Here is an 18,834-nt window from a genome sequence, read left to right on the forward strand (position 1 = left end):
CACCCCAGGGATAAACGGTACAAAAGGGCGCTAACTCTTGCATATTATTATTTATAGATAATTGGGTTTATTTTGTCATTTTATATTAAGACAACTAGAGTTAGAGTTTTTCGAAGTATGATATACTGTGACATTGAACAAACAAAGTAGAGCATAATCCAGGATAATGTTCTGTTTTGAAACCAGATTTGGATGCATTTCTGTTCTGTTTTGAAACCAGATTTGGATGTATTTCCAGGTTGCACTTCTTGTCATAACACGACTCCACTATTGCCCTGAAAATGATGTCTTTTTGCAGTTCAGTTTCTCTCATACACATCTAATGTAGCCCCCAGCTTGCTATTCATTTGGCGAGTTTGCTGTCTAAATTCATATGAGCCTCTCATAGAATGCCCTTTCAAAGGCATTGCTGCACTAAAGCTGATATATTTATATTGGCATTTTAGTTTGAAGGCAAAGCCCGCAAGACTGGAGGCAATTTTCTAGAAGAGTTTCCATTTTTCATATTTCATACATTGAGTCATTGCACAGTGCCTCTTCAATGTGATTTGGGACTGGTAGCATCCTTGGTAGATATCCCACATTCTTTCTTTCCAACCAGACTAACTAGATCAGGATATATTTGAGGTACTGCAAATGACTTGGTCCAAAGGTTACAGCTATTCGTTTAGTATCTACTAGTTGTATTAAAACAGAACATTTGAATTTTATAAACACAGTGAAGTGTGTTCATATCTTTTTTTTTCATTCAACTTGTTTCCATGGGACCGGTTGCAGACATAGTCAAAATGTACTGAAAGATGATTAAGTTAAGATATATACTTACAGTAGGTTATAAATACTAGAGTTGGGCGGTATCCAGAGACAGTGCTTTTGGAAAGTATTCAGACCCCTTGACTTTTTCCAAATTTTGTTACGAAACAACCTTATTCTAAAATGGATTAAAAAATATATATCCCTCATAAATCCACACACAATACCCCATAACAACAAAGCAACAACAGTTTTTTTATAATAAAAATGTATTACAATAAAAAACGGAAATATCCCATTTATGTAAGTATTCAGACCATTTACTCAGTACTTTGTTGAAGCACCTTTGGCAGCGATTACAGCCTCAAGTCCTCTTGGGTATGACGCTACAAGCTTGGCACACCTGTATTTGGGTAGTTAATCCCATTCTTCTCTGCAGATCCTCTCAAACTCTGTCAGGTTGGATGGGGAGCGTCGCTGCACAGCTATTTTCAGGTCTCTCCAGAGATGTTCAATCGGGTTCAGGTCTGTGCTCTGGCTGGGCCACTCAAGGACATTCAGAGACTTGTCCCAAAGCCACTCCTGCGTTGTCTTGGCTGTGTGCTTAGTGTCGTTGTCCTGTTGGAAGCTGAACCTATGCCCCAGTCTGAGGTCCTGAGTTCTCTGGAGCAGGTTTTCATCAAGTATCTATCTATCAAGGAGCTATCTCTGTATTTTCTGTACTGTCCTCTGTTCATCTTTGCCTCGATCTTGACTAGTCTCCCAGTCCTTGCCGCTGAAAAACATCCCCACAGCATGATGCTACCACCTACATGTATCACCGAAGGGATGGTGCCAGGATTCCTCTAGACGTGACCATTGGCATTCAATCTTGGTTTTATCAGACCAGAAATTCCTGTTTCTCACGATCTGAGAGTCTTTAGGTGTCTTTTGGCAAACTGCCATGTGCCATGTACTGATGTGTTGCTTCAGTCTGGCCACTCTACCATAAAGGCCTGATTGGTGGAGTGCTGCAGAGATGATTGACCTTCTGGAAGGTACTCCCATCTCCACAGAGGGACTCTAGAGCTCTGTCAGAGTGACCATCGGGTTCTTGGTCAACTCCCTTCTCCCACAATTACTCAGTTTGGCCGGGCGACCAGCTCTAGGAAGCTGTCATCAAGGCAAAAGGTGGCTATTTTGAAGAATCTCAAATATAATATATATTTAGATTTGTTTAACACTTTTTGGTTTAATACATGAGTCCATATGTGTTATTTCATAGTTTTGATGTCTTCACTATTATTCTACAATGTAAAAAATAGTAAAAATAAAGAAAAACCCTTGAATGAGTAGGTGTGTCCAAACGTTTGCCTGGTACTGTATATATGTTTTATATCTATATTGTGTAGATTGCTGAGGATTTGTATTTATTTAATCCATTTCAGAATAAGGCTGTCACATAACAAAATGTGGAAAAAGTTAAAAGGTCTGAATACTTTCCGAAGGCACTGTATGGTATACCAGCCAAGCATTATACATACTTAATAAAGCCTCTCATTTGACCTCTGGCCCTCTCCCGGGGTATATAAATCAGTTTTCTGCCTGAGTGATACACCACTGAGCTCCTCGTACTGTACATACAAGGGGTGGACAAACAGCTGAGCTTGTTGTAAAGTAATGATATGCCACAGATCCATAGGTGTGTAATGTGAATCAATTACATATTTTGAGGCTGCTCTTAAGGTAGTGAGTAACATTTATGGCCAGGAGCACATACAGTATCTTCCTGTGAAACTCAACAGCAGTCAATATGCTGTGTTTCTCAATAAGCTTTCCCTCACTCTGAGCACACCAGATTCTTGTCCGTGCCTGATTGTAATCAGGACACAGAGACACCGGGATAGAGATCCTCTTCTATTTTAGTCATCCATTAATTTAATCAGATAATTGAAATCATGAAAGATTTAACACTTCTTTCCGGTTAATTTAGTCCATGTAGTAAAGGTTTGGAGAAAGTCATCATTCAGATGCTGTACCCATTCAGTGTGAAATCACAATGTGACATTTGAGTATAAATAATTAAAGAAGCAATTTATTCTAATTTTTATAACTATTTGTTTGTTTTGGTTTTCTCCGCCAGGGCAAAAGCTCGTCGGGCAGCACCCCAACTGGCACCGGCAAGAAGGTGAAGAGGACCCTGCCCAACCCGCCCTCAGAGGAGGAGGCAACAGCCGCCGGCCAGACGGCCTACAGCACTGGCTCGGCCCGCCGTCGCATGTGCCGCAACACCAACATGGCGAGAGCCAAGATCCTGCAGGATATCGACCGAGAGCTGGACATGGTGGAGCGTGAGTCGTCCAAGCTCCGCCACAAGCAGGCGGAGCTAGATGAAGAAGAGAAGGAGATCGACGCCAAGCTACGCTACCTGGAGATGGGCATCAACCGCAGGAAAGACGCCCTCCTCAAGGAGAGGGAAAAGAGGGAGCGGGCCTACCTGCAGAGCGTGGCCGAGGATCGTGACTACATGTCAGACAGCGAGGTCAGCAACATCCGGGAGACACGGAGCGGCCGTGGCAGTGGAGAAGATGATGAGATGGGAAGTCACGGGCTGGAGCGCCCCAGGACGGCACCCCAATCAGAGCTGGATGATTTTGTGCCACCACAGACCACACACGAGGCCCAGTACGGCACGTACTCCCAGTACCAGTACCCACTGAGCCAGACGCTGTACCAGCAGCAGTCACTCTACCAGTCTCCCCAGTCCTACCAGTCTCAGTCCATCTATTCCTCAGTCCCATCCCTGTCTAGCTCCCAGCAGCAGAGCTACCACCAGATGCTCCTTCTCCAGCAGAAGGCAGCCAGGCAGGCGGCCCTGATCCAAGAGTTGGACGCGTCGTCAAAGTACGAAATCATCAGCCGACAGCCCGACCCCGTGTCCTCTGCCTACATGGGAGGGGTCAGGTACGACAAGTACGGTAACCACTTGGACCTCCGGGCCCTGGAGGTGGGGGGCAGCATGGCTGGCAGCCCCATGTCCAACGTGTCGGCCGACTCCTTCTATGGAGACGTGGAGCACCACCACCACACTCCACGAAGCTACGTCCTCCTAGAAGATGCGGCAGAGCTGGCCAAGAGCTCCACGAGTCTGGCTTCATCCAGCTACGCCCAGGCCGAGAAGGAGCTGGCTAAGGCAGAAAGGCTGTTGCGAAGAAGTGCAGCCGACTTGACCTCCACCGACTACCTGGGCTCCAGCTCCAGGCTCCACTCCGGGTATGGAAAGACCCCAGACGATGAGGACTCCATGGACGACCCCTACGAGCTGAAGCTCCTCAAGCAGCAGCTGAAGCAGGAGTTCCGGAGGAGCACAGGGGGAACAGAGAGCCTGGACCCGCTGACAGGTCTCTCCCACAACTACTACGGCACCCCCAGCTCGGGTGTCTCCTCCTCCCAGAGTTACTCCCAAAGACACTACCCCAAGACGGAGAAATACAGCATCAGCCGGCTGACCCTAGAGAAGCAGGCAGCCAAGCAGCTCCCGGCATCCATGCTGTACCAGAAGCACAAAGCCCCGCTGACCGACCCCAAAGTCTCCAAGTACTCCTCCATGCAAGACGGCAGGAGTCTGGAGACAGACTATACCAGCTATTTAGGGTCCAGTAACGTTAGCGCATCTCCCAGATCCAGCCGGCTCCTTCAGGACGAGATCACATTTGGACTACGCAAGAACATTGCAGAGCAGCAGAAGTACCTGGGCTCCACGTTGGGTGCCAACCTGGCTGGCTCGCTCAACTTCGGCCAGAGCCTGGCCTTGGACTCGACTTCCTACCCCAGTGGCAGCCGGTCACGGCCCTCTTCTAGGCCCAACTCCGTCTATGGCCTGGATCTCTCACTCAAAAGGGACCCATCCAGTTCCTCTTTGAGGCTCAAGGGGGACGGCGAGGCGGCCTCAGACAGCTACCAGATGCCATCAGGGCGTGCCAAGCCCACCAGCCTGCCCATCGTGCAGGGCGGCCGGGGGCGCATCCCCATCTTGGCGCAGAACTCTGAGGAGGAGAGCCCGTTGAGTCCTGTGGGCCAGCCTATGGGCATGGCGCGGGCGTCGGCGGGGCCCCTGCCGCCCATCTCGGCCGACTCACGGGACCAGTTTGGTTCGTGCCTCTCCCTGCAGGACTCCCAGCAGCAGCAGCACCTGAGGGAAGAGCCAACGAGGGGTCGGGGCTACGTCTTGATGGACGACCTCCAGGGCACCATGTCGGACGGCGAAGGTAAACAACAATGGCATCAATTCAGAACTGTTTTCTTTCAATTTCAAACTGACTCTGCTTGTATGTACCTAATATACTACCCAATATGCCACCCGATGAACCACCCACCTGCACCACCCACCTTGACTTTCTTTATGTCTTATCTGTGTCTTTACTGGTTTCTTCATCTATTGTCTTTTCTGAATGTATTCATTCCCTCTTCCTTTGATTTGATGTATTAGTCTCAATACAAGGGACAAGTTGACTTTACTGAATGTAATTACTGTATTTTGTATGTGTCTATGTTGATGTCCTTTGGTGTTTAATCCCTCATTTGGGTCTCTTCTGATCTCTAAATGCATGCGATTGTGTCTTCGTTGGAATCATTATATATATGTTCCTATTTAATCTCTATGAATGTTACTCTAAAATATTCTATCACTTATAGACATGCAGAAGGTATCCTTCCTCCAATAGCATTCTGTCTCTGAAACTGATCAGCAGTTTTGTTTGCTAAATGTTGTCATTTCTGCTCTATAACTGACATACTTGAAAATATGGTTTTGTACTTTAAGTCCTAGAGGACTTCCGTAGTATTTCACAACTTGCTTGTTTATCTAATGCCCAGGTGTTGGGAGTAGAATAATCCCTCTACTTGAAAGCTCAGGTCAGATTGTGCAGGGAAATGGGAAAAGAGCCTCGCTTTCTCTGAAGTGATCAATTGAAAAAGTGCCTCTGGCTAGAAAATGTTATGGAATGTGTTTATTGCTTTGTCCTTCAGATATTTGATGTTTATTTCAAATTCAGTAGTTCAGGTGAGGACATTCATAGGAATGTGTATCTGTGTGAACACTACACGTTATGTTACATGATACATGATGTATTTAGACAATGACAGGCCTATTACAGATCTATTGGAAGGTTTAAATGTATTTTGTTGTGGTAGTTAGGTACATACAGTATTATCATTAAATCAGTGCAGTATTTCTTATTTGGATGAAATACACTTGACAATTTCTAGATGATATGGGAAGGATCCTTTCTCTCTTTTCTAGAATTCTTTCTCACATGTCCATCTCTAAGGGTTTATGTTAATGCATGTTCTGTTAATCTATAATAAATACATTTCATTTGCATGTGTTTGTCTGAATACGTGCATGGGTGTCATACCTTTGTTGTACATGTTTGCATGGGGAATATAATGTTTATTGTAGCATGAACAAAGCTCTTCCTGATTCTGTGATGTCACTCTTTATTGGGGTCTTTTACGCATGCTCTAACAAAATGTAGGCATTACAGTTTTCTCTTTTCTCTCTCTGTTATGTCTCTATTCTGCTGACAACCATGTCTACTTTAAAACAATTCCCTTCATAACACTGTTTAATTGATTTCATATGCATGTGAACAAAATAATCTACCGCTGTGCCAATAGGTCTTGTCATGACAGGAAATAAACCCCCTAGATCCATAACCCTATCCCATAATAAGTGTGTAGAACTTGACCCTTTGACCTACATGATGTCATATAGGGCAGAAAACTCCATGTTTATCAATTTCCCTTGGTTACAGCCCTAAGTGACTCCATGCTGGCACTGAACAGAGATGATCACCGACAATCACATGAGAATATCCCAAACGGTATAGTATTAGTTCTAGGGCGTTCCATTATCCTGCCCCGCCCTGCCCCCTACCTGTCAATCATCCATAAGCCAACATCTATTTTCACAGGACCGTACATTTATTTTCACATTTACCAGCACTCTAAAAGTGAGCTACACCAGTCTAAACGTCAGACTGTCACCATGGTTACATACTGTACAGTAACTGGTGCCAGTTGTTATAAACTATGGAAAGAAAACGGACTAACCCTATACTGTGCCATATTAACTAAAAAAGAGCATTGGTCAGGTTGGCATGATAGTGTGAAAAACATGCCAAACATTAATGGCAATAAATGACATCTACCATAAGATAAGTTAAAGTTACCCCTGGCGTTAAATATTTCATCAGAAAAGTATTCTCATTTAGTTGCTTGTCATTTATATCTTGAAATTCCCTAAATTTGTACCTTTCTTGGAGGCCTCTTTCACTTCCTTCCTGTTTCAACTGCCCGTCCCCTCTCCAGCATGCAATCCTCTTCCAACCAATCAGAAAGCTTGTCCCCACTGATAGGTTAGAAGGGACTGATTGACAGGGTTAATGATCATGGCCTATTTGTCTCTGAAGCCTACCACCTACGGCTAGAGGAAACGGACTGGTTTGACAAACCCCGCGAGGGACGACCAGAGAACGGACAAGGACCGGACAGGAGACAGGTGACACCCAAGCACCAACCCACACACGGCACAAGTCATAAAGTTGAGAAATGCCCATATGCACACAGACTTTTAAAACAATGCTTTACTGTTTATTCTTTCTTGCATAAATAACCCAAACTAATTACATATATATTCATGACTACATACTGTAATTGTGGAGCCATTTTCAAGCATGCATTTGTATCAGTAACTGCAGCTATCTGTTGAGGTGTAATAGCCTACAAAACACTTATGTAGTTTCCTATATGTGTCTCTCAGGGGAAGGGTGTTTACTACCCCTTTCCTCACACCAGAGTCAAACTGCAGAGGGATCCCAAGGACCGCAGCGTGTCAGGTAAGGGAAACACAGTTTACCTTGCACATGGACACAATCTGTCATAAACACAGCTGTCTTCACGCAGTGACAGGTCTTAATGTTGGTCTTGACCCAAAATGGAGTAGATATTTTGTGGCTCCTCTGTTGATTTGGCACATCTCCATTCTCATCAGTCATCCATCCTGGCTCAAAATGGCGTATCATTGACACACCGGATTAGCTTTTTGCAATTAGTCAGCAGGCCACAAAGAAGGTGCTTGTTTATGTGGAGAAGTGCTAAACCATTTGTCTGTGGGATTTGGGTGACTGTGTCAGTGTGATAAGCGTGTATTTACTCTTTAGTTTAAATGACTGATCTCTAAACGTGTGTGTGTGTGTGTGTGTGTGTGTGTGTGTGTGTGTGTGTGTGTGTGTGTGTGTGTGTGTGTGTGTGTGTGTGTGTGTGTGTGTGTGTGTGTGTGTGTGTGTGTGTGTGTGTGTGTGTGTGTGTGTGTGTGTGTGTGTGTGTGTGTGTGAGTGTACATAAATGTGTATGTCTACATTCTACACTGGATACATATTCCTGTGCATGCATACTCTTAATGGGTGTCTGACCACTGTACGTGCATGTGTATAGTTGTGTGTGTTCATGCTTCTCACTCATTGGGGGCTTCTACCTCTTCATTTCCAGGGAATGGATTGGGTATCAGAGTGGTGGGAGGTAAAGAGGTTCCAGGGACCAACGGACACATCGGAGCCTACGTAGCTAAAGTCTTACCTGGAGGAGTTGCCCAACAGACTGGGAAGATACTAGAGGGTAAGTTAACTTCACAAATCTTGGGATATATACTGCACTCCTGGGTCGTATTCATTAGGCACCAAACTGACTGAACCAGGAAGGGACTACCTGAACTCGTCCAATAAGAAATGCTTGTTTTCATTTTCTGCGTGGCCATAATGAATATGAAATGGTGCAAAATGGGTATATCAGTCAAGCGCTTATGTTGCTCAAAAAAACATTTGAGAGAGACATTTCTACATGTGAAATGTACTTCTCCCTTTATGAATCAATCAGTTCAAGAATCAAGTCCAAGCCTGGACATGAGTGATTCTTCTCAGAAGAAGGACTCGTAACTCTCTCTGTCTTTCTCCATCTGTCCGTTTCCTTAAATCCGTTTGTTTATCCATCCATATCTCTCTCTCTGTTTACCTTTCTCTCCTGTCATTTTCTATCCTTAGTGTGTGTTTATGAATGCAGCAGTGGCTCACTGACAGATGGTTTGAGAGGAATCTGACTTGAATGAGATGTGAGGACTGAGAGGGAACGACACGGAGACGACAAAAATAGAAGTTAATTTGCATTTTGTTTTGTCACCTCCAGGTAATGGTCCATGAGGGGGAGCTTTAGAAAACGAAAGGTTTGAGATATTTCACCCAAGCGCTTTCAGAATTCTGAATGTAATGATATCACAGGTTTTCTTCAATCAAAGCTCAAAATGCATTTTAAGTTTCGGATGGCTTTGTAAGTTAGCAACTATTACTCCAGCTTAGCAATACTCACATTAGAGTTTCTATTACTTTACTCCTGTCATCTTGACCTTCGTTCAGGGTTTACCCACATTATTTCATTACTACACCTCTGGGAATGTGCTAAAACTCAGTGGTAGGGCTATGGCCCAGAGTTGTATAGATCTGAATCCAAAATTAAGGGGCCTTAGGCACAACAAGCAGTAAGCATTGTCCATTTATCCCTCGACAGTCTCACTCCTGGCCAGTTGTCAATACAACACTACCTGAAGATGGATGGCCTATGTCCTATTAACAGAAATGACTTTCATGAGACTTATTGATTTGACTGGAGGGAGACCATGCGGATGTGGTGCTGTGTATCTTTCTCTATCTCGCTCTCTCTTTCTGTCTCTCTGGTCTCTCTCTGGTCTCTCTTTCTGTCCCTCCGGTCTCTCTCTCTCTGGTCTCTCTCTTTCTGTCCCTCTGGTCTCGCTCTCTCTGGTCTCTCTCTTTCTGTCCCTCTGGTCTCTCTCTTTCTGTCCCTCTGGTCTCTCTCTCTGGTCTCTCTCTTTCTGTCCCTCTGGTCTCTCTCTGGTCTCTCTCTTTCTGTCTCTCTGGTCTCTCTCTCTGGTCTCTCTCTTTCTGTCCCTCTGGTCTCTCTCTCTGGTCTCTCTCTTTCTGTCCCTCTGGTCTCTCTCTTTCTGTCCCTCTGGTCTCTCTCTGGTCTCTCTCTCTGGTCTCTCTCTTTCTGTCTCTCTGGTCTCTCTCTCTGGTCTCTCTCTCTCTCTGGTCCCTCTGGTCTCTCTCTGGTCTCTCTGGTATCTCTCTTTCTGTCCCTCTGGTCTCTCTCTTTCTGTCCCTCTGGTCTCTCTCTGGTCTCTCTCTCTCTGGTCACTCTCTTTCTCTCTCTTGTCTCTCTGGTCTCTCTCTCTCTCTGGTCTCTCTCTGGTCTCTCTCTTTCTGTCTCTCTGGTCTCTCTCTGGTCTCTCTCTCTCTGGTCTCTCTCTTTCTGTCCCTCTGGTCTCTCTCTGGTCTCTCTGGTATCTCTCTTTCTGTCCCTCTGGTCTCTCTCTGGTCTCTCTCTGGTTGCTCTCTTTCTCTCTTGTCTCTCTGGTCTCTCTCTCTCTCTGGTCTCTCTCTGGTCTCTCTCTTTCTGTCTCTCTGGTCTCTCTCTTGTCTCTCTCTTTCTGTCCCTCTGGTCTCTCTCTTGTCTCTCTGGTCTCTCTCTCTCTCTGGTCTCTCTCTGGTCTCTCTCTTTCTGTCTCTCTGGTCTCTCTGTTGTCTCTCTCTTTCTGTCCCTCTGGTCTCTCTCTGGTCTCTCTCTTTCTGTCCCTCTCTGGTCTCTTTCTCTCTCTGGTCTCTCTTTCTCTCTCTTGTCTCTCTGGTCTCTCTCTGGTCTCTTTCTTTCTTTCTGTCTCTCTGGTCTCTCTTTCTGGTCTCTCTCTTTCTGGTCTCTCTCTTTCTGTCCCTCTGGTCTCTCTCTGGTCTCTCTCTGGTCTCTCTGGTCTCTCTCTTTCTGTCCATCTGGTCTCTCTCTCTCTGGTCTCTCTTTCTCTCTCTCTGGTCTCTCTCTCTCTGGTCTCTCTCTTTCTGTCCCTCTGGTCTCTCTCTGGTCTCTCTCTTTCTGTCCCTCTGGTATCTCTCTGGTCTCTCTCTCTAATCTGTCTCTTTCTCTCTCTTGTCTCTCTGGTCTCTCTCTGGTCTCTCTCTTTCTGTCTCTCTGGTCTCTCTCTGGTCTCTCTCTTTCTGGTCTCTCTCTTTCTGTCCCCCTGGTCTCTCTCTGGTCTCTCTCTGGTCTCTCTGGTCTCTCTGGTCTCTCTCTTTCTGTCCATCTGGTCTCTCTCTCTCTGATCTCTCTCTCTCTGGTCTCTCTCTCTCTGGTCTCTCTCTTTCTCACTCTCTTTCGCTATCTGGTCTCTCTGGTATCTCTCTCGCTCTCTCTCTGGTCTCTCTCTCATTCTCTCTGTCTCAGTCTGGGGGTTGTACAGGGTCCATGCTGGACAGTTGTGAATTAGCACGGCTGTGGCCCCTGCCTTTGTAGGGGCTGTCTGGGGCCTGATGTATGAGAGGTGGGTCGGAGGACTGTAAAGAGAAGAGGGAAGAGATACAGCTCAGAGCCACCTGGTGGGAGCTAGGGCCATCCATCTGTCACACTGTGTGTGTGTGTCTGTGCTATTGTGTGTGCATGCATGCATTCGGTGTGTGTGCCCTCTCTCCCCATTTTCTTCATCTTTCCCTCCTTCACTCTCCCTCCCTCCCTCTTGCTTTCTCTCTGTCCCTTCTTTCCTGCACCTGACCAATCTCTCCTCCATCAATTTATCTTTGTCCTCCCTCCCTCCCTTCCTCCCTCTCTCTCTGATTTATCATGGGCTTGAATTGTAAGTACGAATTTGTTCTTAACTGACTTGCCTAGTTAAATAAAGGTGAAATAACATTTTGAATAACAGCTGTTCCTCTGTGTCAGCTGTATCAGAATGATCTTTAACTACAGGTTGGTCTGGACTTGTGTGTATTTATCAATGCTGTGACAGGTTGGATCTCACCTCTGCACTCATCTAGTAGGTCAGCTATGGAGGCACCATCGTCAACCTCTTCTGCATACAGTCAACACCTGGGTTGTGTTCATTCGGGCACACCATAGCAAAATGTTTTGCAACTGAAAATGAACACCTGTGTTCTTCTTATTGTACAAATTCAGATCCAGTACCTCTCTGTTTCAAAATATTTTCCCTACTGAACACGGCCCAGATAATTGTCCATCTCCAAACAGTGCAGATCATCAATCCTCATTCAAATCAAATGCATGTTCTTCTTACTCGACATACCTGCATGCACTCATTAACACACACATTTAGGATGATCCCAGGAAGTTGCATTCACCAGTAGTATTTATTATCCGATGACTAAAACATCCAGGCCTGAAGGAGATGGGTAGTAGCCTAGTGACACTGTTACCTTTCACTCTAGCAGAGCTCATCGTTTTGCCAGTGAAAACGTTACCATGGAGAGCTGCAGCTATGACTGTGTCCGTTCCAAACAAAGTGTCTCTGTGTAAGGTGACACTTCCGCTGAAACTTTGGAACATGGTTTTTCACAGTGAGCGGTGTGAATACAGAATTGTGTCAATTCTAACAGGTGCGAAGGCTCAGACCGAGTGTGTGTGATGAGTCATACTGCCATACTGTGTCACTGAGTAACTAGTGTGAAACTCCATGTAGGTAACACAGCTCAGGAGCTCCGGCGCAGTCAGAGTCTAGCTGCCTACGTCAAGACTCGCTTTCACCTGTGTGAGTGCTGCTGGACAGCACGGAGTGTGTGTGCTTTTGCAGTGCTGTAGGACTGGTCTGTGTGTGTGCCGTGTGTGTGTGTGTGTGTGTGTGTGTGTGTGTGTGTGTGTGTGTGTGTGTGTGTGTGTGTGTGTGTGTGTGTGTGTGTGTGTGTGTGTGTGTGTGTGTGTGTGTGTGTGTGTGTGTGTGTGTGTGTGTGTGTGTGCCGTGTGTCTGTGTGCCGTGTGTGTGTGTGTGTGCGTGTGTGAGTTTGTGGTGCTTTGTCCTGATCTGACCTCTACTGGCCAGGGTCAATTACATTTCAATTCAGGAAGTGAATCAAAACTTCAATAAAAGACTTGACAAAGCAACACTTTTCAATTGTAGAATTTGAATGTGTTCTCATGTACTGACTGAATTGAAATGGAATTGATCCAAACCCTGCTACTGACCCTGTGGTCATGTGGTTTAACTTTCTTCGAAGCATGGGGTTGTTGGAGAAAGAGTTCGACTTTATAGGAGGCTGTACAGCAGTGTGTTGTGGTGTTAAAACAGGACTCATTGGTACTGTGTGTTGTTGATGATGGTGTGTTTCTGTATGTGTGTGAGGTGATACACTTTACACTTAGCTAATTGGTTTCAGTTTTCAATTGTGAGAATTAGGTGTGATACATTTTATATGGTAAGCTAACTATGTTTGTGTATGTGCGTGCGTGCATGCGTGTGTGTGTGTGAATATAGGAATGCAGGTGCTGGAGTGGAACGAGCTTCCTCTGACGGGGAAGACCTACGAGGAAGTGCAGGTGCTTGTGGTACAGCAGTGTGGCGAGGCAGAACTCTGCGTGAGACTGTGAGCATATTTTCTTCTCTCTGTGACTGTCTCTCCCTCTCATCCCACTTTCTTCTCTCTGTGACTGTCTCTCCCTCTCCGTCCCACTTTCTTCTCTCTGTGACTGTCTCTCCCTCTCCGTCCCACTTTCTTCTCTCTGTGACTGTCTCTCCCTCTCCGTCCCACTTTCTTCTCTCTGTGACTGTCTCTCCCTCTCCGTCCCACTTTCTTCTCTCTGTGACGGTCTCTTCCTCTCCGTCCCACTTTCTTCTCTCTGTGACTGTCTCTCCCTCTCCGTCCCACTTTCTTCTCTCTGTGACTGTCTCTCCCTCTCCATCCCACTTTCTTCTCTCTGTGACTGTCTCTCCCTCTCCGTCCCACTTTCTCTCTGTGACTGTCTCTCCCTCTCCGTCCCACTTTCTTCTCTCTGTGACTGTCTCTCCCTCTCCGTCCCACTTTCTTCTCTCTGTGACTCTCTCCCTCTCCGTCCCACTTTCTTCTCTCTGTGACTGTCTCTCCCTCTCCGTCCCACTTTCTTCTCTCTGTGACTGTCTCTCCCTCTCCGTCCCACTTTCTTCTCTCTGTGACTGTCTCTCCCTCTGTTATTGGTCTTAGGCTTCCTCTCTCTCTCTGTTCCTGTCACTCTTTTTCTCTATATATATATCTCCCTCTCCTTCTCAGTTTCTCTCTGTCCAGCTACCTTCCTCTCTCTCTTCTCCCTTTATCGTTTTTCATGATTTGATAGAGGAGGAGGAATTTAAGCCTTAAGATATATATTTGAGCACAGCCACCTACACTCACTGATAACAGCCTTGCGGGGGTTCCACCTCAAATATTTGGAAGTGAGCAGTCTTCATTAGCTTCAGTAGTTCTCTAGAGTGGGTTGTTTCTGATTCACATAGAATACATTTCTTTTTAAAATCTCAGTCTTCTCTAAATTCATCTCATTGCCTCGCACTCCCTCACTTTACTGGTGACTTCTCTCTCCCACTCATCTCTGTCCTCTCTTTTTGACACAATTTTTTTCTCTTTTCTCTCTTCCCAACCTGTCTCTCTCTCTCTCTCTCTCTCTCTCTCTCTCTCTCTTACCCGCTCAATCTGGTTCTCTCACTTTCTCTCACTCTCTCTCTCTCTCTCTCTTTCTCTCTCTCTCTCTCTCTCTCTCTCTCTCTCTCTCTCTCTCTCTCTCTCTCTCTCTCTCTCTCTCTCTCTCTCTCTCTCTCTCTCTCTATCGCTCTCTCTCTCTCTATCGCTCTCTCTCTCTCTCCCTCAGAGATCTTAACATGCTGGCTGACTCAGAGGGCTCTCAGCACCTTGATCTCCCAGACCAGAGCAAACCAGGTAGAGTAAGAGCTTAGCCTCTTCACCCCAGGGTGTCCTCCCCCCTCTCTCTCTGCTATCTTCCCCTTCTCTGTCATTTTTCTTTACCTTCTCTCTCAACTTCCCCTCTCTCTCGACTCTCCTCACTAAAGGCACAAAATCCCTTAAGGTTCTGCAACTAGAATATGTCAATCACTATGGCCTCTACCACAGTGAATGATTCCATAACTTCAAATGTGTGTGTGTTTCTCTGTGAATTTGTGTCCATACGTGTGTATCTGTGCTCTAGGTGACAGACCCCCCAGGTCTCCAGGGGTGGATCCGAAACAACTGGCTGCAGAGCTACAGAAGGTGTCCCTGCAGCAGGCTCCTCCACCTACCACCGCTACGTCCTCCTCCTCCACAGTGGGGGGAGAGAAAGGACCCCACTCTGCCATCTCAGGCGCCGCCTCGGCCACTTCTAGCGCCATCCAGAGTCCGGGACAGCCGGGGTCGCCCTCCGTCAGCAAGAAACGCCACAGCAGCAAGGTGAACGGGTGGAGGATGATGTGGAGCTAAATTGAACACAGGGGTCATCTTCTGGTTGCATGACTAGAACATATTTTATGTTCAAAAGAACTGTCTAATTTTCAATAGAGGCAATTCTATATTGGCACATACTGTATGTTGTATGCATTTTAGTTTGAAAGCGTTTCTAACTAATCTTATGCATAATTCTGTACTCCTCGACAGTTCTTTACATGCACACATTCACACACACACTTGCTGTTTCTAAATGTGTTTCTCTCATCTTCCAGTCTGCGGAACCAGTGAAGACACAATCCCACCCTGTTACTGGAGAGATACAGGTCAGCTGACCAAGCCTTGTTTTGAGATTCCTTGACTCACCACTGCTTGTATATCCATGCACTTCATAAGGTGTTTTACTAAGGCCAGTCGTCTCGTTGAGATTCCCTGACTCACCACTGCTTGTATATCCATGCACTTCATAAGGTGTTTTACTAAGGCCAGTCGTCTCGTTGAGATTCCCTGACTCACCACTGCTTGTATATCCATGCACTTCATAAGGTGTTTTACTAAGGCCAGTCGTCTCGTTGAGATTCCTTGACTCACCACTGCTTGTATATCCATGCACTTCATAAGGTGTTTTACTAAGGCCAGTCGTCTCGTTGAGATTCCTTGACTCACCACTGCTTGTATATCCATGCACTTCATAAGGTGTTTTACTAAGGCCAGTCGTCTCGTTGAGATTCCTTGACTCACCACTGCTTGTATATCCATGCACTTCATAAGGTGTTTTACTAAGGCCAGTCGTCTCGTTGAGATTCCTTGACTCACCACTGCTTGTATATCCATGCACTTCATAAGGTGTTTTACTAAGGCCAGTCGTCTCGTTGAGATTCCTTGACTCACCACTGCTTGTATATCCATGCACTTCATAAGGTGTTTTACTAAGGCCAGTAAGGGGGTCTCGTTGAGATTCCTTGACTCACCACTGCTTGTATATCCATGCACTTCATAAGGTGTGTTTTACTTGTATAAGCACCAGGTGTTTTACTAAGGTCGTCTCGTTGAGATTCACCACTGCTTGATCCATGCACCACAGTGCTTGAGTGATCACCACTGCTTGTATATCCATGCACTTCATAAGGTGTTTTACTAAGGCCAGTCGTCTCGTTGAGATTCCTTGACTCACCACTGCTTGTATATCCATGCACTTCATAAGGTGTTTTACTAAGGCCAGTCCAGATTCCTTGACTCACCACTGCTTGTATATCCATGCACTTCATAAGGTGAGAGTCGTATTGAGTTCCTTGACTCACCACTGCTTGTATATCCATGCACTTCATAAGGTGTTTTACTAAGGCCAGTCGTGAGATTTCTTGACTCACCACTGCTTGTGCATATCCATGCACTTCATAAGGTGTTTTACTAAGGCCAGTCGTCTCGTTGAGATTCCTTGACTCACCACTGCTTGTATATCCATGCACTTCATAAGGTGTTTTACTAAGGCCAGTCGTCTCGTTGAGATTCCTTGATCCTCACCACTGCTTGTATATCCATGCACTTCATAAGGTGTTTTACTAAGGCCAGTCGTCTCGTTGAGATTCCTTGACTCACCACTGCTTGTATATCCATGCACTTCAAGGTGTTTTAAGGTGTTTTACTAAGGCTTCATAAGGTGTTTTACTAAGGCCAGTGTCGTTGAGATTCCTTGACTCACCACTGCTTGTATATCCATGCACTTCATAAGGTGTTTTACTAAGGCCAGTCGTCTCGTTGAGATTCCTTGACTCACCACTGCTTGTATATCCATGCACTTCATAAGGTGTTTTACTAAGGCCAGTCGTCTCGTTGAGATTCCTTGACTCACCACTGCTTGTATATCCATGCACTTCATAAGGTGTTTTACTAAGGCCAGTCGTCTCGTTGAGATTCCCTGACTCACCACTGCTTGTATATCCATGCACTTCATAAGGTGTTTTACTAAGGCCAGTCGTCTCGTTGAGATTCCACCGTCTCTTGATTTTGCAGCTTCAAATCAACTATGACAAGCAGCTGGGGAACCTGATTGTTCACGTGCTCCAAGCCAGGAACCTGTCCCCCCGAGACAACAACGGATACTCCGACCCCTTCGTCAAAGTCTACCTCCTCCCGGGGAGGGGGTGAGTCTGTTGGATACGCTACCAGTAGGGTTTACAAAATTCGGATAACTTTCACAAAATTCCCAGGTTTCTAAATAAAATCCTGGCAGATTCTTGGAGTCAGGAGAGAATAACCGGTTTATCCGGAATCCTCCAATCCGGATTTCTGGGAAACTTGGGAATTTTGGGAAACTTAACAGAATTCTGCAACCCTACCAAAGAAAGAAAGCTGGTCTGGAATCCAAACTGAATATCACTCTTTTAAAAAATGTTTTAATGAAAGTATATTCAGTTTAGTTTGCAGGCAAGCAGTGAGGAGTGGTATTCCGTTTGGATTCTAGGCCATAGCAGAGAGGTAGGGACAGAAACACTGGAACTAGTCAAGTCAAGGAGAGAACTATCTCTTTGGTGAGAGAAGTTAAGTACACTTCACAAATCACCTATAGTAGCCTACACACTACAGTCATTATGTAACTCTTTCACTTCTCATCCTTGCTCTGTTGCTGTGCTCTGTCCATGTATCTATGCTCTGTAATGTTACCAGAACATTTCCTTGTCGGATGTGCATCACTGTGAGGTAATAATGAACTGTGTCATATCGTAGTGGAAGCATAATCGATAGCAGTGTTGAATGGTGTTAAGTGTATATAAAACACTGGAAAGGTGATTAGTTTAGTTTCAGGGTGTTTCACGTGTGTAAAAGAACTTATACATTTCAGGTCATGTAGACAAACGCATTCATACGGAAGAAATGCATAGAACCAAGATTACCATTAAAACCATGGCTCGACCACTGCAAAAGGAAGCCATTTTGGAAAGCTTAAAACAAACTCCCATTCTTCATCTTAAAATCGATTTACGATTGATTTTAGCTGGCCATGGCATGTTGTGTTCTATGCACCCACACCTGATGTCAGATCAATTCCATCATGCCACTGTGATAAGCCTGTTACAAGCCTGTCACATGACATGAAATGTAATTAACATTCTAGGAACTGTTTCTATGTAGACATTTGATACCTAGTTTTTATGAAGGGAGTCATTAACACCTAATCAGCGTCAAACGACACACATGTAATACCCTAAACATGTAAATTATGTTATATTTTGCCATGTAGTTCTGCTGAGTTTCCCCCTTTGCTCTTGTTGCTAGGCAGAATAGAGCAGGGAAATCGATAAGACTCATAATAGCTTGTAATACGATCCACACTGTAGCCGTCTGGATCTCAGTGCTCAATGTGATTATGTCATGTTGTAATCAGCTCTCCCACTTACACTACCCTTATCTATGGAGTCCTTAGGGACCACTGGACTAGTGTTACACACATGCATATACAAGCACACACACGCTGGGGAAAAATGCACACACAATACACACAGACACATTCCTCTATCACTGCCCCAACACATATCCTGTGCCCCATGCCCACTTCCCTGTTACTGACCTCCCCAAATACACACACACCACACTGCCCCCCCCCCCCCACCACCACACACTTGAACCCTCACTGCTCACTCACTTAACCCCCCTTTCCACCAAAACTACATCCACACACACCCCACACACACTCCTAACCCCCCTGACACTGACTCTTGTTTTTGTATGCTGTTCTTATATTTAATGCATGCTGGACCCATTCAGTCAGGTCATGGTTGTCCAGAATGCCAGGTAT

At 45.6% G+C, this 18,834-nt stretch overlaps 1 protein-coding gene across 1 annotated transcript in view; it reads left to right on the plus strand.

Annotated features, from left to right (window-relative positions):
- pcloa (piccolo presynaptic cytomatrix protein a) overlaps window positions 1–18,834 on the plus strand; it is a 78,930-nt gene that overhangs the window by 43,955 nt on the left and 16,141 nt on the right. The window contains exons 8-17 of the mRNA XM_052500232.1: window positions 2,876–5,000; window positions 7,206–7,294; window positions 7,556–7,631; window positions 8,284–8,409; window positions 13,109–13,217; window positions 14,470–14,537; window positions 14,806–15,044; window positions 15,314–15,364; window positions 17,052–17,182; window positions 18,804–18,830. Coding sequence (XP_052356192.1) covers window positions 2,876–5,000; window positions 7,206–7,294; window positions 7,556–7,631; window positions 8,284–8,409; window positions 13,109–13,217; window positions 14,470–14,537; window positions 14,806–15,044; window positions 15,314–15,364; window positions 17,052–17,182; window positions 18,804–18,830 — 3,041 coding nt within the window. The remainder of the gene's footprint in view (window positions 1–2,875; window positions 5,001–7,205; window positions 7,295–7,555; window positions 7,632–8,283; window positions 8,410–13,108; window positions 13,218–14,469; window positions 14,538–14,805; window positions 15,045–15,313; window positions 15,365–17,051; window positions 17,183–18,803; window positions 18,831–18,834) is intronic.

The sequence above is a fragment of the Oncorhynchus keta genome, unplaced genomic scaffold, assembly GCF_023373465.1.
Source record: "Oncorhynchus keta strain PuntledgeMale-10-30-2019 unplaced genomic scaffold, Oket_V2 Un_contig_1006_pilon_pilon, whole genome shotgun sequence".
In the NCBI taxonomy this organism is placed as follows: Eukaryota; Metazoa; Chordata; class Actinopteri; order Salmoniformes; family Salmonidae; genus Oncorhynchus; species Oncorhynchus keta.